At 38.5% G+C, this 20,662-nt stretch overlaps 1 protein-coding gene across 2 annotated transcripts; it reads left to right on the forward strand.

Moving 5' to 3' along the window:
• The first annotated feature begins 194 nt into the window (after positions 1-194).
• hrasa (HRas proto-oncogene, GTPase a) lies at positions 195-16,245 on the forward strand. 2 transcript variants are annotated; one of them, XM_077596255.1, is made up of 6 exons: positions 195-583; positions 8,858-9,016; positions 10,648-10,826; positions 11,798-11,957; positions 13,288-13,412; positions 14,474-16,245. In XM_077596255.1, the coding sequence occupies exons 2-5, from the start codon at positions 8,906-8,908 to the stop codon at positions 13,405-13,407; spliced, it is 570 nt and encodes a 189-aa protein (XP_077452381.1). In that variant the 5' UTR covers positions 195-583; positions 8,858-8,905; the 3' UTR covers positions 13,408-13,412; positions 14,474-16,245. The 2 variants fall into 2 exon arrangements, with proteins under 2 accessions (XP_077452381.1, XP_077452382.1); XM_077596256.1 differs by lacking the exon at positions 195-583 and adding an exon at positions 8,650-8,774.
• Positions 16,246-20,662: the final 4,417 nt, after the last annotated feature.

The raw sequence follows: 20,662 nt of genomic DNA on the forward strand, positions 1-20,662 counted from the left end.
AGTTTCTGGTACCCACGGAACACGGAAGTCATCAGAATGTGATGAGTACGTAAGTGCATTAAAAAGTTATCTCGGTATTTTGGTTTCATGTAGCATTTTCCTTGCAAAAAGTGCAAGGATCATCACTTTTTGGAGTGAAAGGCATGATTGTTTGTGACCGCAAACAACGTGTTGGTTGTGCGCGCTCCCGTGAATTGCGTGCGCTGGTCCTGAATTCGAGAGTCGGACACGGCTCGTGCACATCGGGGCGGTTCTGCGTGGGTCTGCTGCGCTGGGCGTGGGCTTCACTCACTTCACAGTCCCCACTCCTCGTCCTGTCCTGCTTTCACACTGGAGCCACATTGTTCGACGCGGTCGCATTTTGGGTCCAACCGATGCCCCTCGGAGCGCCCCCAAGTCGCCTACTGCTATCTAGCTGAGGACAAGTAATAGATCATTCCAATTTTGGTGGCGTGAAGACGATCGGAAGCGGTACGGAGGCTGGATATCTTGGATTGAAGAGGGAACTTGAGTTGGAACGTCTTGTTTTTACCCCCCTCTTCTTTAGCGGACGAAACATTGCTTTATTATACGGCCGCTCATTGTAAGTAACGCACCAAAACACATTCCAGTGTCCGAAAGATAATAATGATTATGTGTATGCCTTTTGCAGCCCATGTTGTGTTTTGCTGCTCACACATTAGCTAGCAATAGTGATATTTTAATGGGGGAAAAAATCCCCCTATCGTTTCCATTCCCACGCGTTGGTTTAGTTCAAGCGACGTGTGTGTTCCTAATAAATAATACATGAGTAATTCGCACTATTATCCTTCTGAAGAAAACGACCCGGGTTCATCGTGGGAGGAGGTTAGTATAAATGTCTATGTCGTTCCTAAATCAGAACACGGAGGAATTCTCATGCATGCCGTTACAATGATTGCATTGTTAAAGAAATCAAAATCAACGAGATTGCGTTTGTTGCTAACGGTGGGCTCGCAGATCGAAGGGAGGGAGACACCCTGTCACGCTGTGGGAAAACTGCAAATGTATCACTGCGGAAGTTGGGCTGCTTTTCCAAGGTCCATACTGTTATGATGCTGCTTCCCTAAATTGTAGCTCGAGGAGAGGCTAACTGGGAGAAGAATGCTCAAATCGTGGCTGAATTGCTGGTGGGATTCATTCATTCATTCATTTTCTGAAGTGGAGCCGCAGGGGGTGCTGGAGCCTATCCCAGCTGACCCTGAATCCGTGGCCAGCCAATCGCAGGGCATGAGGAGACTGACAACCATTCACACTCACAGCTAGGGGCAATTTAGTCTCAAATCAGCCTCCCATGCATATTTTTTTGGAATGTGGGAGGAAACTGGAGTATACTCGGAGAAAACCCACACAGGCCCAGGGAGAACATGCAAACTCTACAAAGTTGAACGGACCTGGATTTGAATCCAGGACCCCAGAACTGTGAGGCCGACGCGTTAACCAGTGAACCGCCAAGCCGTCGGCTGGTGGTATTCGTACAGTATAAACATGTTGATTATTGATTGACAAGTAAATGCCATGCTGATTATTGTCAAGTGTAATTTGCAGTGTTATAGTGTTTGTGAGCATGCTGTGCGAAAACATTACACTGAAAGCTGTCCAACCATTTGTTTTCATTTGCAGTATATAAACACACTCATAATTGAATTGACTTGAATTGAATGCTTTTATTGTGATTATACAAGTATAATGAGATTTAAAGCTTCACCATGAAGTGCACCAATAAATAATCAATAAATAATCATGATAAGTCATCAATAAGTCATCAATAAATAAGTGGTCCACCTAGATATTAAAGACAGTGAGTTGCAGTTAAGACATTTCAGCAACTAAAAAAACCCAAAGCAGTTTGAGGTTTATGTCATTTTTTTATTGATACATTTCAGACATTTAAATGTAAAACATTGTTTTTAAGAGGACTGCACATCTAGAAGATGATGTTGATCAATGTTTTGTGTTTTTATGCATTTCAATATTATTATGGCTAATCAATCAAAATATCGAATTAATAGTTTCATCTCTGCTGGGAAGCAGACTAATTTTGTAGGTTGCTTTTAACACCCTCACCTGTACTGCATCTAACAAATGACTTTTTTTTCCAGATATATGTAAATTTTGTCCTGGCTCTGGTCCAGACGTGCCTCTTAACTAATAAAGGATGGTGCTGGCCCTGTGGAAATCCTTCCACTTTTTTTTATTTTGTTGATCAATTTGTTCATTTAATTTTAAAAAAGGCTTCTGAGCCCTAAGTTTATAAAGACTGTTTACATTTTCAGACTTAAACAAACAGGAAGCCAAATGTTTGAAATCTGAAAAGCTGTTTGATGAAAATATGCATAAGGTTCTTTTTCATTTGGACAACAATACTTTCCCTTTTACTGCAAATAAGTATCGACCTCCTTGACTATTAAAAATTGTTATCACCCCAAAAAATGGCAGGTTATCTATTCTCTACAAAAGATGTAATCATGGCCCAACTTGGAATTTCTTTCCTATTCTGAAACAAAGTTTTTCCATTTAGGCCAAGGGTGTCAGACTTGGTTCGCGGGCCGCTTTAACGTCAACTTGATTTCACGTGGGCCGGACCATTTTAGATATAATATTTAGGTTTTTTTTAAATAAATGGATTAAAATAACTGGATTAAAAGCCCGGAATATTCAGTTTTTTATAGATCTAAAACAATGTTTATTTTAGCTTTTTTAAATATATTTTTAGATTTTACAAAATGATTTTTGAACTAAAAACACAGATAAAATTGATTAAAAAATTACAATCATTGATTTAAAAGGGGGAAAAACAGGAAATTTAATATACATCTATACTCTTCATTTTAATTTGATCCTAAAACAGAAAGTCAGCACTCATGATTTACTTTCCCGGGCCACACAAAATGATGCGGCGGGCCAGATTTGGCCCCGGGGCCACCACTTTGACACATGTGGTTTAGGCCATTCTGAAACGGAATATTTTCCATGTAAAGACATTCGTAAGTAGAGGTACTATACTTTTCTTCAATAACTGGAATTAAAATAGGATCTTGGAAGATTGCTCTCATACCATTCAAAATTGTATCTCTTATATTAAAGAAAACATTGGTTGTTCATTTTCTGAATGCCCCTCCCTATTAGAAGGAGTAACAAATTCCATTGATGAGCTCTTCATTGAGTCATGCAAGAATTGAGACTCCAGTGAATCAGCTGGATCAAGTCCAGCTAGGGAGTACCCTAGAAGTGAACTGTATCTGTCATTCTTTTCAGTGGACATCTGGGCTTAACAACTAGTAGCCTGTGCCCAGTAGGAGAGTGATAAGGATTTTTATGAAGATGTTCTTGCTCATTCCCTGGATGTAATCAGTTAAATTTGCAACTGGAATATTGGAACAGGCTGACTTGTTTTATGAAAAGTACAATTTAGAAGGACAGCTCTGCTTCCTTTTAGATAAGCTTTGACCGATTTTAATTAATTGATTTGTATCTCAGGAGGGATCATATATGTTTCTCTTACAACAGTGGTCCTGCCTTGAAAAAAAACCGAATCAGTCAGTTTGGCAGGATTCTGTGTCTGATGATAAGCTGCTTGGCTCCAATAACCAATTGTCCTTTGTGGAGGTCAGCTGGCCCTTTCATCTCTGCAGTTTCCTCCATGGTCTTACTCTTACTCTTACTCTGACCCTGTAGACAAAAGGTCACCTGCACACAAATTCTCCATGAGAGAAAATGTTGATATGACACTCATTTCTAAATTGAAGCACAATGTATGGGCTTTTCTTTGTGTCTGGCAATTTTTCAGCCTTATTTTTGACTAAAGATGGTCGTGGAAAATTTAAACTATTCAATGCCATTTGGAAGAATGTATTTCATTCATCATACATCATCTCTCAGGAAAGTATGAGTTTGTTTTATAGCCTCAGAAAGGAGAATGGTGATAGCTCTCTAGATCATCCATCAGTCAACACTTGTTTGGATGCTCTATGATGATGTCATAGAACTGCAGGAGGGTGCAGTAGCCGTCAGGGAGTCGTGTATTGGACTGTGATACCTCCCAAGGGAGGCTCTCCTTACCAACAACGCTCCATTAAATATCTATTATCTCTGCTATAGGCTTGTGGCTCTGCCAGTATGGATTATTTTACCAATTAAGCACTTATATTGAGAGCACAGGGCATACTATAAAAACCGTCCATTCTTACATAGGTTATTTCTTCAATGGTGGTGAAATATCCAGTTTTACAGATCTTAAAAATATAGCAGTGGAGAAAGTTAATCTAAAAGTTAAATGACTCTTATGGTCTCTCGCAGTCTACTTTTTATTCTGGAATCATCGCGCTTTATTCCTCATATTCAGCCACTGCCCAATGTGTTCACTTTGGCAGCACCCTCCTAAAACTGTCATGTAAGATTATCCTCTTGGCTCATGCGGGGGTCTAGGGTTTCAAAACCAACTGTTAATTTCCCAGGCTGGAGGTGTCAAGTTATAAATAACACAAAACACATACATACTGTTAGTTATCCTTGCTCACGACAGAGCCATGCATACCATTTGGTAGTTGCACATGTAAATAAAGTGGTACCTCTACTTAAGAATGTTTCTACATACGAAATATTCAAGCTACGAAAAGCCTCAATGGGAAAATTTTGTCTCTATTGCATTTATAGTAAACCTCATCCAATCAAATTTAAACCACTAACTGGTAGCGGCCTCGGGTCTGACAGGGAGGCACGGCGTCAGCCTGATCCAAAAACAGATCTCTAGGCATAAATATTTTATGCAAAATTTGTATAGTTTTATCATTTTAAAGGGTTTATTTAGAGCAGGAGTGTCAAACTCATTTTTTGTCGCGGGCCACGTGGTAGTTTCAATTACATCTGGAGGGCCGTTATGTCTTCCAACTAGGCTGCCAAAATTAATCGATTAATAAATTGACAGCTTTCTCGATCGTGCTAATCGAGAGATCATTTTTGGACATTCAAATTAGTACAAATTGTTTGCAAATATTGATTTAAAATGAGGAAACATAGGAAATAATCTACAATCTTCATTTGAATTTCATCATAAAACAGAAAGTTGGCACTCATCAATTACTTTCTCGGGCCACACAAAATGATGCGGCGGGCCACATTTGGCCCGCGGGCTGCCACTTTGACACCTGTGGTTTAGAGGGAAGTATTAAAGATCGTGGAATGACTTATGCTAATTCAATGTAAAATATGCTACTTATGAAAATTACCAGTTTCAAAAAAATACTTCTAGACCCAATTTATTTTGTAAGTAGAGGTACCTCTTAAGTAATTAAGTTTTCCTTACTTAATTTTACATTCGGTTTACTTACCAAAAATTCTACTTACTTAAAGGTTTTTGGAAATTGCAACTGCATTCACAAGTTTTCCATTAACCAAATAAGAAGCTCTTTACAAGTGTGTATTAAAGGAAGCAAACATGGAGTTTTTTTTTTTAATTCATCTCCATGTGTTGATTATTTATCAGCTACTGACATGGCCTATATTGAGAGGAGATAGCAAAGCTTTCTAGTTTCTGGCTTCAGTTACTCTGGGTGGGTGTATTACCTCTTGATACTGCTTTTGTCTTGAAATTACAAGTAATGTCACTAGCATCTCAATATTTCTTTATACCTGTATGTATATGTTTTCCCGAAGCTTTTAAATTCAGATGGATTCCTGTTATGGTTGCCGCTCAGAGTCTCAGAGTCACTGAATCTGTAAAGCAACAGTTTAGTGATGTAGGCTCTATTACTGCTACTTAATGGCTATGCCCTTAGTTATGGAGTCTACCTTTCAGTCATTCATTAACCTAAGTGAGCAAGTCATGGCAAATCTTATTTTGCTTTCGGCAGAGATTATTAGACGTACTACTCAAAAGCAAATACAGTACATTTCATATTCTGAAGAACAAATTTGGGTTTATCCATGTGCTTTCCTCCATTCTTAAAAGCCAAAGTGATGTTCACCCCTGCTGTGTTTAAAATTAAAATTGCATTTTCATGCGCAGGTGCATTCATGAGATCAATAAATCATTCATTTGTACTGAAGTCAGGGGAAGAAAATACTGAGTACAATGGCTCTTTGGTCACAGACGGTAATCAGGCCACTCAACCACAGCTGCCTCATTATTGTAAAGCGTAGTAATTCTCATAATGGATGGTGGTTGGTGCCTTGTGGATTGTATGGTTTGTTTCCCCACCCTTCTCTAAGGAGCTGGTCAGGGTTTCTGGGGCTTGGAGTGGGTCCCCTGGTTTAGCTTCAATCACCTGTGTGGGGCCTTTCCCCTCTTCTGTTGCCTGCACAGCATTTCCATACACCACATGGTTAACGTGCATATATGCCTCAGTACACTATTAATAGGCCCCACTAGACATATTGGATTTATCTTCTTGTACCATAATTAACAATGACACGGTGAATATTATAGCATCAATTCACTAATTTTCACAGGCGATTAGTATAAATATGGATTCCCTACCTGTACTTCACATCAATAGTACTGCTTATGCACTAACCATACCCTGTCTTACACTATTCCTTCCTGTCCTCTTGCTACTTGTCCTCGCAGGGTTTCCCCTCACTTGCATCATACAGTAACTAATTAATGATGCTGCTTATAGTCAAGTAGCATATATACACATGTCATTTTACAATATCCGTGTTTGTTCTTTTTGTCCCTGAAAACCTTCTTGTAATGCTGTGTTTTTGAATGAAAACAACAATATATTAAAAAACCCATAAATGGAATATTTAAAACTTACCTCTGGTACACCAGAACTTTCCAAGCACTAAAAGCCATTCTGATCTATCTATCTATTTATGCCTTTCCAAGCACCAGACCAGGGCAGGTTGAAAAAAAAGAAGAAGAAAGTGATACGATAAAGACTAAATCACCACATAGATGATGATACATTACAATATCATATCTTCCTACAGCGATATGGGTCGTTAAGATTTAAAGGCTCTTCTGAAAGAGAATGACAATGATGGATCAACTTTAGACATTAATCAATCAAGGCTCCTTGGTTGTTGATGAAGTTCATTGACACTGTTTCCGAATGAATATTAAAAGTGAAATGAAAGATTTAAGTCTTTATTTCATGAATGCAATGAACGGAAAATTGTCCTTCACAATGTCCTGTGTTATGTTATGCTAAATTTCGGTGGTTATCAGTGCTCAGTACCAAAATGTTGCATGAATTCAGTTATTTTCATGTCCTTTTTAAGTTATAGGGAGATAATGCAAGACTTGTTTCGCATTGTAATCCATATGTCAAACTGTCTGCAATCACAGGGTTTCTAAGGGCCAGCAGCAAAATGAGCATAGAAGGTGGTCATGGCCTGCTCGCCCTAACTTGCATCTGATGTAATCTTGCTAAAGCTCCATGGAAATTTCTCCTCCTAGTGCTGACTCATCATGTACCATCATGCCTACCACTAGTCTGTTTTCAGGTCATTTTCAGGTTGTAGCTTTCTTACGTTTGTGCTAAATTTGCAAAGACTGAGTCACATGGCACTGTACTTTATGTAACTGCAAAATGGTATGACTGCTTTGTCTACTCTTTGTAATGTTAGGAAATAGGTTGCATGTCCAGCATTTGTAATTTAGCGGAAAAAAACAGCAAATGGAAGTGTTTTTTTTAACTGTAAATCACAGTTTTGCTGACATTTGAAATGCAGTGGAACCTCTAGTCATAATTACACAACCCAGTCGCCAATGCTGGTAGTAAACCTTTAACTTTAATAATTGTAATAATAGCATATTTGTTCTTATAAAGAGGTTTTATTTCAAATTAAATATTTTGAAGGGTGGCCCGGCGACTTGAGTGGTTAGCATGTCCGCCTCACAGCTGTGAGGTCCTGGGTTCAAATCCAGGTCAGTCCACCTGTGTGAAGTTTGCATGTTCTGCGTGGGTTTGCTCTGGGTACTCCAGTTTCCTCCCACATTCCATGTTTGTCTCTGTGTGTGCCTTATGGCGGACAGGCGACCATTCTAGGGTGTAATATGCCTTTCGCCTGAAGTCAGCTTGGATAGGCTCCGGCAACCCTTACGGGGATTTGCGGTACAGAAGATGAATGAATGAATAATGAGGAAAAGAGAAACACTATTTCACATGACTCTATTGCAGTGTTTAGCACTTTTCCGATGTTCCATTCAATGTGAATATTTAAAAATCTTTCTTTATTCTAACCAGTAAGTTTGAAATCAGTGAGGAAAAAAAACATCTTCATACACGCTGTTAAATAAATAAACGCAAAGAGCTCAGACATCAGATTCTAAATTTAGGAAAAGCTGGCCCTCAGGAATGTCAATCCTAGAGATCTCTCCTTTGTCATGTTCCTTTTTCTATCCACTTCTCACTGAACAGGAGAGAGTAGAACGCTGAGTACCTTCAGCACATTTTTAACATTCCCATTCCCAGCTTCTCTCTCTCTCTCTCTCTCTCTCTCTCTCTCTCTCTCTCTCTCTCTCGCGCGCGCCCTCTCTCTCTCTCTCGCCCTCTCTCTCGCACCCTCTCTCTCTCTCTCCCTCTCCCCCTCTCTCTCTCTCTCTCTCGCGCCCTCTCTCTCTCTCTCGCCCTCTCTCTCTCTCTCTCGCGCCCTCTCTCTCTCTCTCTCTCTCTCTCTCTCTCTCTCTCTCTCTCTCTCTCTCTCTCTCTCTCTCTGTCTGTCTTTCTTTCACTCTCTATTTCTCTCATTAATTTCTAATGGTTATATATTCTTACTGTGTCACTGCCCAAAGAAGAGAACTTAAAGTGTGTGTTTAAATATTGTTGCAGTATTTTGGGTTTGTCTCTATACTAAACAGCAGCCTGTCTCTGCTTGCTTTTCTGTGCAGCTACTGCAGCAGTGTGTGTGAATGTGTCTGTGAGCCACCGCGACAAAGATGACGGAGTATAAATTGGTGGTGGTGGGAGCTGGAGGCGTGGGCAAGAGTGCTCTCACCATCCAACTCATCCAGAACCACTTTGTGGATGAATATGACCCCACTATTGAGGTACAAATTTGTTTCTTTTTCCACAATGTTTTTCATTTTCTTGCCTGAATCCCCCTACAATTGAATAATTAAGAAGGTAGTAAGCAAGCAAAACAATTTGATATGAACTATTATGAGCCATTCTGGTGGTGAGAATTTCTAGTGTTTTACATTTACTTGCCTTGTAAATTAATCTGGTGCACAGAAAATACTTGCAAGACTAAATCATTAGATATCATTATATACATTTTAAGATTCATGCGAATTAAAAAAATAAGTAACACATACTTTCTTGTAAAGTATTTCCCCCGCCCCCCCCGATTGGGTTCTCGTTTTCTCACCACGCCTGCCGCTGGACAGACAATGTCCTTTTTGTAGTGTTGCATTCCTGTCTACTATGCTGTAATAAACAAAGGGAAGGCACTCCCATGTTTTTGTGGTTTCACTTTGGAAAGTTACATACCAAATTGTTATCTCAACTGTGGTTGACCTGCAAGTGAAAAGGAATTAATCCTTGTCCGTTAACCCAAATGAGAAACTAAGGACCAAGTCCATTGCTATGAGCTGTACAACCCCTATTCCATAGAAGTGAAGACAGTGTGCTAAACATCAATAACACAGAATAGGACAGTTAGAAAATCATGTTCAACCTATGTTTACCTGAATACACTACGTAGACATTATGGCTCAAAGGATCGATACATCCCTAGAATGTACCTTCCAAATTTCTTTTCGATCTGGCCATGATTAATAGAGTAGCAGTTTTAATTAGTGTCCTCAATAATAAGAACAACGTGAGTGACCTTTTGAGTCTGGCCTTGGGCGGTGTAAGAAATCTGAACAAGCCAAGACCACCTGATAGAACGCATTCAAGCTAATGTTTTGTGATCTCTGTAATCTCACGTCACAATGTGTACTTTTACTTCTTTTAATCTCATGTGACGGCCATGCATTCTTTTCATTAAAAATTGATAATTTTGATATTAGATATTTAGATATTAATGCTCTGACATTGTCAATGCAATCAATGACAAACTCTCTCTCATGATTATAATTTTGAGAGCGAGCGAATCCGGCGATGAATAACATGTGCACACATGCCAATAATACGCAACTTATTCATAATTTTGATATTAGATATTTAGATATTAATGCTCTGACATTGTCAATGCAATTACAAACTCTCTCTCTCTCATGATTATAATTTTGAGAGCGAGAGATTACCTGGTTGATCGCTTTCAACAGTAAACTCTCTCTCTCATGATTATAATTTTAAGAGCGAGCGAATCCGGCGACAAATTATCTGTTCGAAGAAATGTCCAACGCCGAATCCGGCAACGAATTGTCCGTCAATGAAATGTCCGGCGACGAAATGTCTGTTCGACGAACTGTCCGGCGACCAAACGTCCGTTCGACGAAACGTCCGGGGACAAAGTGTCCGTCGACCAAGTGTCCGTTGACGAAACGTCCGAGTACCGATCAGTAGTATATCAACACCAAAGATCCAGTTTGGATAATATTAAGAGAGAACTACACTAGTGATGCTCACGTCTTGTTGCGTGTGAGGCTCGAGACATTTTCGTGTGGCTTTTTCAAACTTTTATGTGTCTGAGATCATCTCTAAAATATCATCTGGTATGTTTGATTTGCAGGACTCTTATAGAAAACAGGTTGTGATTGATGGAGAAACCTGCCTGCTCGACATCCTAGATACTGCAGGTCAGGAGGAATACAGTGCAATGAGGGACCAGTACATGAGGACAGGGGAGGGATTCCTCTGCGTTTTTGCAATCAACAACACCAAATCCTTTGAGGACATACATCAATACAGGTGTGGCAAAATTGTAACAGTTGGCAAATTCTAACTTGGATATGTTCAACTTGAATAAGTGCATGGACATTTATTTCTACGTACTACACTGCGCCAGAGAGTCACAAGGAAAAGGCATTTCACTGTGTGCCAGCTCACTGCAGTAGTTGGGTGATGTCAGGCTGTAGCATTTAACACGGCTAGAGAAAGCTTCAGCCCCAAGTGGAGGATTGCAGCACCAAGCCAATGACATCGATCCTGACGCAATTAGGGGATCTTGAGATGACACTCTCAAGGACAGGAAAGGAGGAAAGAGGCCAGGAGTACCCTATTCCTTCTTTGAAATTTGGATTTAACTAGTTCTAATTTGCAAACTTCGTTCAACTACTCTAAATACAATCTAATATTTGAAAAGGTAGAACACTAATATCTTTGTTATTGCACCAAAACAGTGCTCCACATTTTTACTCTTAGAATGTTGTGAAGTCATGAAATACTAGTTTCTTTTGACTCCTATACAGTTACAAGTTGAAACGGGTAAACAACATTAGTGGTGTTGACAACAGATGGTCTAGCTTCGTCTAATGTGGATGTGTCCTGCTTCTCTGTAACTGAGGGGAAGGAGCTAATAGATTGATTGGACCCCCTCCTATTTGTCAGCCGCTGGCTGCTGTAGCAATGAGGTAATGCTCTTTGCCGCCAGCATGTCGTCCATCTCCATCACTCCCACTAAGGCACACTCCTTCCTCGAGCACTACAGAGAGCCCCCCTGAGCTGATAGGAAATGTATCCTTCCTTCTCAGGGTCCTAGTGCTCCCTATTTTGTGATTTTGCTAAGTTGATACAGCTGCTGTTTACAAAACAGGGAGCTCGCCGAAAAGGGACATGGCACTACATATAAATCTTGCATTTTTGAGGGGAGTTAAAAAAAAACAGCACCATCCTGCTAATGTTTCATCATATCTCCAATTTGGTTCATGTACATCCTACAGAGAACAGATTAAACGTGTGAAAGACTCTGATGATGTTCCAATGGTGCTTGTGGGCAACAAATGTGACCTCCCAGCACGCACGGTGGACACAAGACAAGCCCAGGAACTCGCCCGTTCCTATGGCATCCCTTACATCGAAACCTCTGCAAAGACACGACAGGTACATAATGTGAAACTTGAATCCAGTTAATATGCATATCATAAACCTTTTTAATCATTTTTATTGCCCATCCAACCTAGGTCTGGATCAGGGGTGTCAGACTCGGGTTGGTTCGCGGGCCGCTTTAACGTCCACTTGATTTCACATGGGCCGGACCATTTTAGATATAATATTTAGATATTTTTTTTTTATAAATGGATTAAAAGAACTGGATTAAAAGCCCTGAATATTCAGTTTTTTATAGATCTAAAACAATGTTTATTTTAGGTTTTTTAAAATATATTTTTAGATTTTACAAAATGATTTTTGAACTAAAAACAGAAAAAAAATCATTAAAAGATTACAATTATTGATTTAAAAGGGGGAAAATCAGAAAATTTAATATACATCTATACTCTTCATTTTCACTTTGACACGTGGTCTGGATGATCTGACAAAAAATCTAATTATCTTATTTTTATCGTTTGATCACGATTATTATCACAATTTCTTTAAAGTAAATATTAAATACCATAAAAAGTTGACTATTCCACCACATTTTCAGTTATTTTCCTTATGTTAGATTTCATTCTTTCAAGTGAATTAAACATGATATGCACATTTCCTTTACACACCTATCATTGAAAACATGATCAGAGCTAATCAATGAAAGTGAGCATATTTTGATATGATCAGCCACACCTAATTGAACATATGCCCACAACAATTAATTGTTTTAAGCTCATTACCAATTTTATTACTTATGTCATTTATGGAAGCCTAAGAATAGAATTTTAAAGAAAAAATATATTTTTTGTTATGTTCTCATGCCATTAAAAGTGTTAATTGTATTGGTAGAATGATGATGAGGATGCCTTGTGCTCCAGGTGTGACTCACATTCAGGTTATCACGGCTGGAGAGTAGAAACATATTTTAAAAAAGACTCTTAAGTATTGATAGTGGCATAGTTCTCTCGTATGACTCACTTTTATACATTATTTTCATCTACAAAAATGATCGACCATTCATCAATCATTTAAATGGAAGAGCGAGTACCTTATTTTCCTCATTTTATATCTTGATGAAAAGTAGTTGAGGTGATTGTCATGGCAACGTGACACACTTCTCCATGGTGAACTGTCCTGGAGGCTTTACAGTCCCTGAGGGGAGGTGTTTGTTATGCAACCCTCTTTAGATAAATTACATTAAAATTCTAATCAGTTTTCTAAATAAGAACTCAAACATCTTGACTGTATTATGAGATCAATCATTTAAACGATAAAAAAATAGGTGAGGAATAGAACATAGGAAGTAATTGTTATTTCGTGTGTGTTTTTTTTGTGTTGACAGGGAGTAGAAGATGCCTTCTACACATTAGTCAGAGAAATTAGGCAACACAAGCTGAGGAAGCTGAACCCACCAGATGAGAGTGGTCAGGACTGTATGAGCTGTCGCTGTGTCATATCATGATGAAGGTGAGGCTACTTAGGTTCTATAGGTGGGCTTATTTTACACATTTGGAAGTTTGCAAGGAGCAAATCTATTCCAGTATATTTGACTTCTGCCGACATGAACAGCAAATCGGGAATGGGTGAACGTCCATCGGCCAAATATGGCTCAACTCTTGGTTAAAATATTGCAAATGTCAATCAGACACAATGTCTGGTGTGAGATTAGATTTAACGAAGAAGGGGACAGGGTGTTACTTGGAAGTTCTTATTTTAAATAATTATATTTTATATAATATAGTTACGTACTAGTAAACTTTGTTATGGGACCTGGTAAGCAGTGTTTTCATGCGTCGAAGCTCGACTACTACAGGTCAGCGCATTCCCTTGTGCCGTTATTTCGTCAGATTGCAAGGAGGCGACTGCTGGGTGCTGCCAGCTAGTGGACTGAAAGTATAGCCAATTGTTTATTTCCACCAAAAACAAACCTGCCCTCTCTGTGTTCAGTGTCATGTTACTTGTCTCAGAAGGATAAAACAAACTCATGCATGTCTTCCATGTCCTCCCATCATGTATTTTAGACTTCAGAGCTTTATTTTGTGTGTAAAATGTGGGTGTAAACACATAATAAAGCATCTGTTCTGCTTTTGCTCCTGTTTATTATGTAAAGCACTTTTGTTGCATTTTCTGTGCCTTAATGTGCTGCACAAATTAATATTTTATTGATAGATTAAAGTGTGCCAAACATTTTTTAAGAAATAACTAGGGTGCTTTTACTTTGTCAAATTTAGCTAGTAGCACAAGATGATATTTTTGTTTTCCTCCTTGGTTTTCTCATTTTTTTCTGGAGGCCAATACATTTTGCCTCACAGATAACCATAATCCACGACAAAGACCAGAATATACATAGCATACATGAGAATACTGATAATGTAAAAAGTGCTTGCTATGAAAAACATCTGTTATCTCAAATATGTACTGCTCTCATCAATAGAAATTCAAAATGCAATTAGGATTCTTAAAAGGTTTTGCATTTTGAGTATAATACAATGTCATTCATACATTTTAACCTGCCATCGTTCCTCTAGCTCCCCTTCGCTGCTTGGAAGAAAATACTACAGCACAAGAAGTCACAGCAGGGACTTGAAAAGAGGAAGAAGAAAAAACTGAATGATAAAAATTAAATGAACAATTGCAATTTTGGTCTTGCAAGAAGAAGCTGAACCAGAGCCCTTTTATGGACAGGCGGATATGGACTATTGCCTAATGTGGCTGCCTGAATAAGCTTGGCCAACCGTCTTTTTTTTCTTCCTTCCTTTTATCTTTTTGTATTTGTTCTCTCCTCGTCAGCCTGCAAGCAAAAGCACTAATCACTGTCAACTACAACTTGGTCTTTCTGGATAACTAACTTATTGTTTTCAGTCTCGACACTGTCCTGCAGGGGGCTACGCGGGACCTTCTACTTCACGCTGAAATGCTTATTTCACAATGGGCATTAGTAGTCATTGGACATTTGTTTACTCTGGAACCACTTTTGTAACCCACTTCCGAAATAAAATCTAGCTACCTCCCTTTAAAAGTGGAGGCTGACCAGGGAATTTATAGAATGTGTTGTTATTGTTTAATAGTTAGCCATGCCGCCGCAAAAGATGTGCATTTTGCTTTAGAACTGGAATATATTTTTGTGAGCAGATGATTAGAAAAATCACTGAGTACTATTGATTTATTTCAAAGAGCTACTGTAAGCATACTTCAAGACTTGACAATACTACAGTACTATACTATAAGGCTTTTCCCTAGGTCAAAGGAGCAGGCCAACACACCCCTTTTGTTTTAATTTTATTCAAAACACTAACTTTGAAAGGGTTTTGAAAGACATGAAATGCGAAGCTTTATTTAGCATTTTGTCACTCACTATGCTGTATATAAAGTGCTATAGTGCTAAAGTGCAATTTACTATATGGTCAAATTGGATTCTTGTTTTTGTCTATGTGGAAGGAGTAACATTGAGTCCATTAGGCCCTAAATCTCTACAACCTGCACAAATAGCAAATTGGACGTAAAAGTGAAAGTCTGAGCTCTAATAAGCTGCCTTACGTTCCCCAAAAGAGTTGTCTTTGTGGATATTAGTAGTAATAATAACAATTGATGTTTAAAATCAGTAATGAGTAATGGTTACTGCGCAGTAGATTGTTGCCACTGCATTGAGATGCATATCTTTTCATAGATGTCCATCTTACCACTGTTAGCAAGATAGGGTACAGTGCATTTGCACAGTTGCTTCACCTGGAGAAATGTTCCTATTAGGATTGGAGCAACTTGATACGCTTGCACAGTTACACAAACAGGTTTTCGTAGAAATGGTTTATTTTGGAAAGAATATGCTATAACTGTTCTGTGTGCTTCTAAATATCATAACACATTTATTAAAGAATTCTCATCCTTTACAGAGTGTCACACAAACACATGACATGCCTCGGAATGATTCAACTTCTCACACACCTCATTACCCTCAAGAAACGTGTATACTGTACATGTATGTGAGTGATTAATATATGTAATGGATGCTGGATAACGAGGTGCGTCGCTGTCTTTCTCAATGCTGGCTGGCTTGTACTCAGTAGTACTGCGTTCATTTGCTACATTATTCAAAAGACTGCTCTTGCCTGTTTGTACTTGTAGCTTCTTATATATGCACATGAGAAGTTTTGCCTCTTGTTCACTTTGTGTGCAACCACAGGAAAGAAAAAGCATGTTTTGTTAAGACATGCACTGTACAGAAATTGAAACTGCAGCATATTGAAGTGTCTAAAAGAGAGGTTTTCTGTAGTATATAGCCAATAAAAGCCAAATTGCCTCACTCCTTTGCTTAATTTGTTGGAGTTAGTGACTGTAGTCCTTTCAAAATGCCACTCACATGAATCCCATGTGAACATATAGGAACGTCCCCAATGTCGTGCAGAGATGAGTTTATGTTTTCCCACCACACATTACAAGACATAAATAGCATGAACTCCCATGGTAGGTCAATAAATATCCAGAACTGAAATGTGAATGTGTTTTTGAAAGTATTCATCTGTGTTTAAAATTAATTTAGGGCCTCTTAGGTAGACTGAAATATTTTGCTTTTGTTGTCTCCCAACTCCATATACGTCATTGCCACAATGCCACAAATCTATGCATAAAATCTCATGGTTTTAGAATGTCTCGTATAGTTGCCGCATGGATACTTAGCCAGTAATGCCGAATCTACGTGTCACAAAAAGAGTGTACAGACAGACCAGTGGAGGTTTGGACACCTCTATTTGCAATGTTCTCAAGGGCTTCCCTCTCTCCCTTGAACACTATAAAATGAAAGTATGGTTGGAATTTGTAAAAGATGTTGTCTGTTCAGCTATTTAAGATGTATGTACTCTTTAAAAATGTGTCAAATGTTTAGTGGGGCAGGAATAAAGATCTTAAGGTAAATAGGTTGTTTTATCTGTTGTCTGCTTCTTTCAATTTTGATCTTTGCTGCCACCAACTGGTGAGAGCTTGAACATCCACAGTGCTCTAGTTAGTGTAGTTCATACAAAAGGTATTTTGTGTAACACAAATTAAACTTGTAAAATAAAGTATGATTGAATATACCAATATCAAACTAATAAAGTGTTACACCCTGCATTTGATCTTGACACACAGGGGGAAATAATCAGAACAGTGAGATGTTGTTGTTAGTTCAATCCAACTTTTACTGTCATGATTCAGCACACCTCCCGTGCCTCAAGCTATTTGCTAAGACATCAATAATCGAATACCGATCTTCTTTAACATGCCCCACACTTGCCATGTGGATCAAAGGATCAACAATCGAACACCGATACACACATTCAATCCAAACTCGTTGTGCATTCTCAACATTCAATCATTAATAAATCAAACACTAGTATGTCACACTAATAGATCAAACACTCTAGTATGTCACAAAAGCAGTGTAAATCAGTTAGCTGCAGTGGTTTCACCAACATTAGTAAAGCATAAACGACAGATACATTTGCCAGGATATACAATTGACATTACATACCAAACAACAATTATAATGGTTATATTAATTCAAAATGACTTTAACTTTGATGGATTTGTTCAAGCGTCAGCGCTGAAATGTTTGTTAGAGGCATGTCGCCAAGTTTTATGGTTTATTAGTCACTTGATCATCACTAACCTGACACTGCTCTCCTATTGGTGTTTAGGGGTCATAAAGTTATATGCTTGCCTATAAATGTGAAAAAATGACAAAGGGTAGTAGTGTATGTTGGTGAGACAGAAAGAAAAGACGAGATCAATCCTTGGCTTAAGATACAAGCATGACATCCTTCAAAAACAGCATTAAAAAAATGCTGCCAAATGTAAGTGAATGTAAGATATTTACTGTGTGTACTGATATTATGGAAGAAAAACTTTAAATGATGCTCAGATTAACATTGTCACTTGTAAATATTCATTTTTGTGCTTGTTTTTTTTCTGTTGTAAAGACATATCTTAGAAGTCGTGTGGTGAATGAAATCTACACTGCATTAATCCACTTCAAAAACCTTGCTCCAATAATGGATAAATATAGTAAGAGAACACAAATTGAAAAAAACCAACTAATTTGATCACAATGTCAAATACTTACATCAGTCATGTTGCTTTATACAGTTTACAATGACGGAACCACCAAGGTTTTGATGAGTCTAACAGGAACTATACCTATCCTTTTTAACGGTAAAACAATCCTTTGTTTTGAAACAATAAATCCTTTCACAAGATGTTAAATATACTAACTGCCCCTGTTAGATAAGAATTACAACATTCCCATAAATGTGTGGCTTGAGGAATGTTATCCTCAGTCAGCTCCTATCTGCTACGTCCGACCAACGAGGGAGATGGTCATCCTGCGAGGAAACTACATCTCGTGCAATGGTGACGTCTTGTTACCATACTTACAGGAATGGAAGCAGGTGAGCAGCACATCTGAAGGATTTCCTCCCTTGTATAGTGTTCACAAACCCTTCTATGCCTCTTTCAGGGGAACTGTGACTTGGTGAGTCTCCTGCAGGTGATGGTTGCCACGTTTGGAGACAATCCCCCCATCTGTATGCGACCTTACCTCCAGCCTTCACAAGCACCCTGTAAGTAAATGTACCCATAAGCAAAAGCGTGTGCGGTCGATTGGTCGCCGATCTTTTGGTCGCTGTCTGTTGGTCGCCGGTCTTTTGGTTGCCGGTCTTTTGGTCGCGGTCTTTTGGTTGCCCCGACCGCGACAACGGGCAACCAAAAGACCGGCGACCAAAAGACCGACGACCAAAAGACCGGCGACCAAAAGACCGATGACCAAAAGACCGGCGACAAAACAAGGTAAAACAACACGGTCTACGCATCAATAAAAGCCAACAATGGCCATGAGCAGTTTCACTGAGCAGACGTGTGAGTGTATAAGAGTTTGTATGTACATGAGTTGTCCCCTTAGGAAGGTACGTCCGTCAGGGTCTTAACAAGTTCTCCAACAAAAAACAATAAAAGTCCGGGAAATTTGGAGCTTTTCTTTAGCCTAATAATTAATAGGGCATTAAGTATGACTAAATAGTAATTCACAGTTTGTATTTAGGGAATTTGAGCAATGATTTAAATGGTAATTATCACTTACCTTCTGGGCGACCAAAAGACCGGCGACCAAAAGATCGGTGACCAAAAGACCGGCGACCAATCGACCGTGTACCAAGCAAAAGAGTGCCATCTAAAACCATCACAGCAGCACAGATGTTTAAGTTGGTAAGCAAGGGCTGCCACATAGTCATTAACGCGGACTCCATTTTCTTCAAATGCCCAATTCTGTTTGAGTATAAAATTCAGATTTCCTTAGAAGCACAAGGCTCGCTGCAAAAGTTTGGTAGTTTACTGCCACAAGAGGGATGTGTTTGCAGTTTCTTATAAATCTTTCTGCGTTTCAACCAAATCCATTTATTCTCTTGTCATGTCAAGGAGGAATCAATGCCTTACTAGCGAGCTACATTTAAAAGGGGATGAGAATATGACTGGTGATTGCCAGAGAATGCATCACACCCTCTTTGATTTTCAGACACCAATGCAGGGAGACTTCCTTGAATAAGAAAAACCTAAAAATTGTAGCTTAGGTCTTAAATATAGTACTGGTGCATCTTTTGTTGTTCCTGATGCTGGACCATTTCTGACATATATATTGATAACTTCATAAAAGTTAGGACTTTTGGGATTACTATCTTTAATTTTTTAATTTGCCTTATTTGCTAACTATAACTGTTGTGTTATCTAGTGTCTATTTATTATAAAGGCCAGATAGATGCAGGGCGCATGTAAATGGAATAGACTTCCATTCAAATATTTGGTGAATTTCAAGTCTTCAATTAAAATTAATGCTTATTTGGAGGTTGTTTGAGAAAGCCAGAATATAAGTAAAGTCCGAGCAAAATTTCAAATCACAATCTTTTTGACCATGAGTGAGGGACATAACATCAACATCCTTCCTAATTCCAGTTTTACAGTTAGTAACTATATTATATAGTATAAGTAAGTTAAGAAAATGAACAAATACGCAAGATTTTTTTTCCCTGATGCACTAATGTGTCATGTTATAGATTTGTAGAAAATGCTAAAATCAAAACTGGTATAAAAAAAATAAAAGATACATTTAGAAAAGACAAAGACACTGTTTGTCCTAGATATATTCATGTTAATTACTAGGCCATGTCTGATCAAATCTGAGATTGTTTATTATGGTCATGAACTTTGGACTGGAGTACTATAAATGTCCTCAATTCCTGTTCTTAGGTTCGCTGAAGTTCCACAACCAATCAAATGTGCTTTCTAGGTCGGATGGAGGTTTATATTTGTCTTTATTAACAGAAGATGGCCAACCTGTTCTTCAAGGAAATGAAACCAGCTGTTGATAGATTTCATTATTAATGTTTTGCTTGCACACAATATATTGTGACCATGATTGGTTATTTTCATAGTTTGCATGTTTAAGTATGGTCTGCGGGACAATACCTCTTTCATACGTATACTAACTACTGTATGTATAGAATTTCTGTGTTTTTTGACAATTGTGTTTTTTTTTTTTGCATAATCGGTTTTAAATTTGTGCTTAATAATTTTTTTAAACAACCGAATGTAAAGGGGAGTATAAAATGCAGACATCCATAATGACATAATAATCATAAAATAGTTACTTTAAGCCTTGAGACACCTGAGGGTGTAATGGTTAATTTGGCTGTCATCAG

Source organism: Stigmatopora argus, chromosome 3 (genome assembly GCF_051989625.1).
Source record: "Stigmatopora argus isolate UIUO_Sarg chromosome 3, RoL_Sarg_1.0, whole genome shotgun sequence".
NCBI lineage: Eukaryota > Metazoa > Chordata > Actinopteri > Syngnathiformes > Syngnathidae > Stigmatopora > Stigmatopora argus.

Excerpts from the sequence above, each read along its gene's own strand:
- hrasa (XM_077596255.1), top strand. The coding sequence starts at position 8,906 with ATGACGGAGTATAAATTGGTGGTGGTGGGAGCTGGAGGCGTGGGCAAG. Across the intron at positions 9,017-10,647 it reads AATATGACCCCACTATTGAG|GACTCTTATAGAAAACAGGT; the intron begins GTACAAATTTGT and ends TTTGATTTGCAG. Across the intron at positions 11,958-13,287 it reads CCTCTGCAAAGACACGACAG|GGAGTAGAAGATGCCTTCTA; the intron begins GTACATAATGTG and ends TTGTGTTGACAG.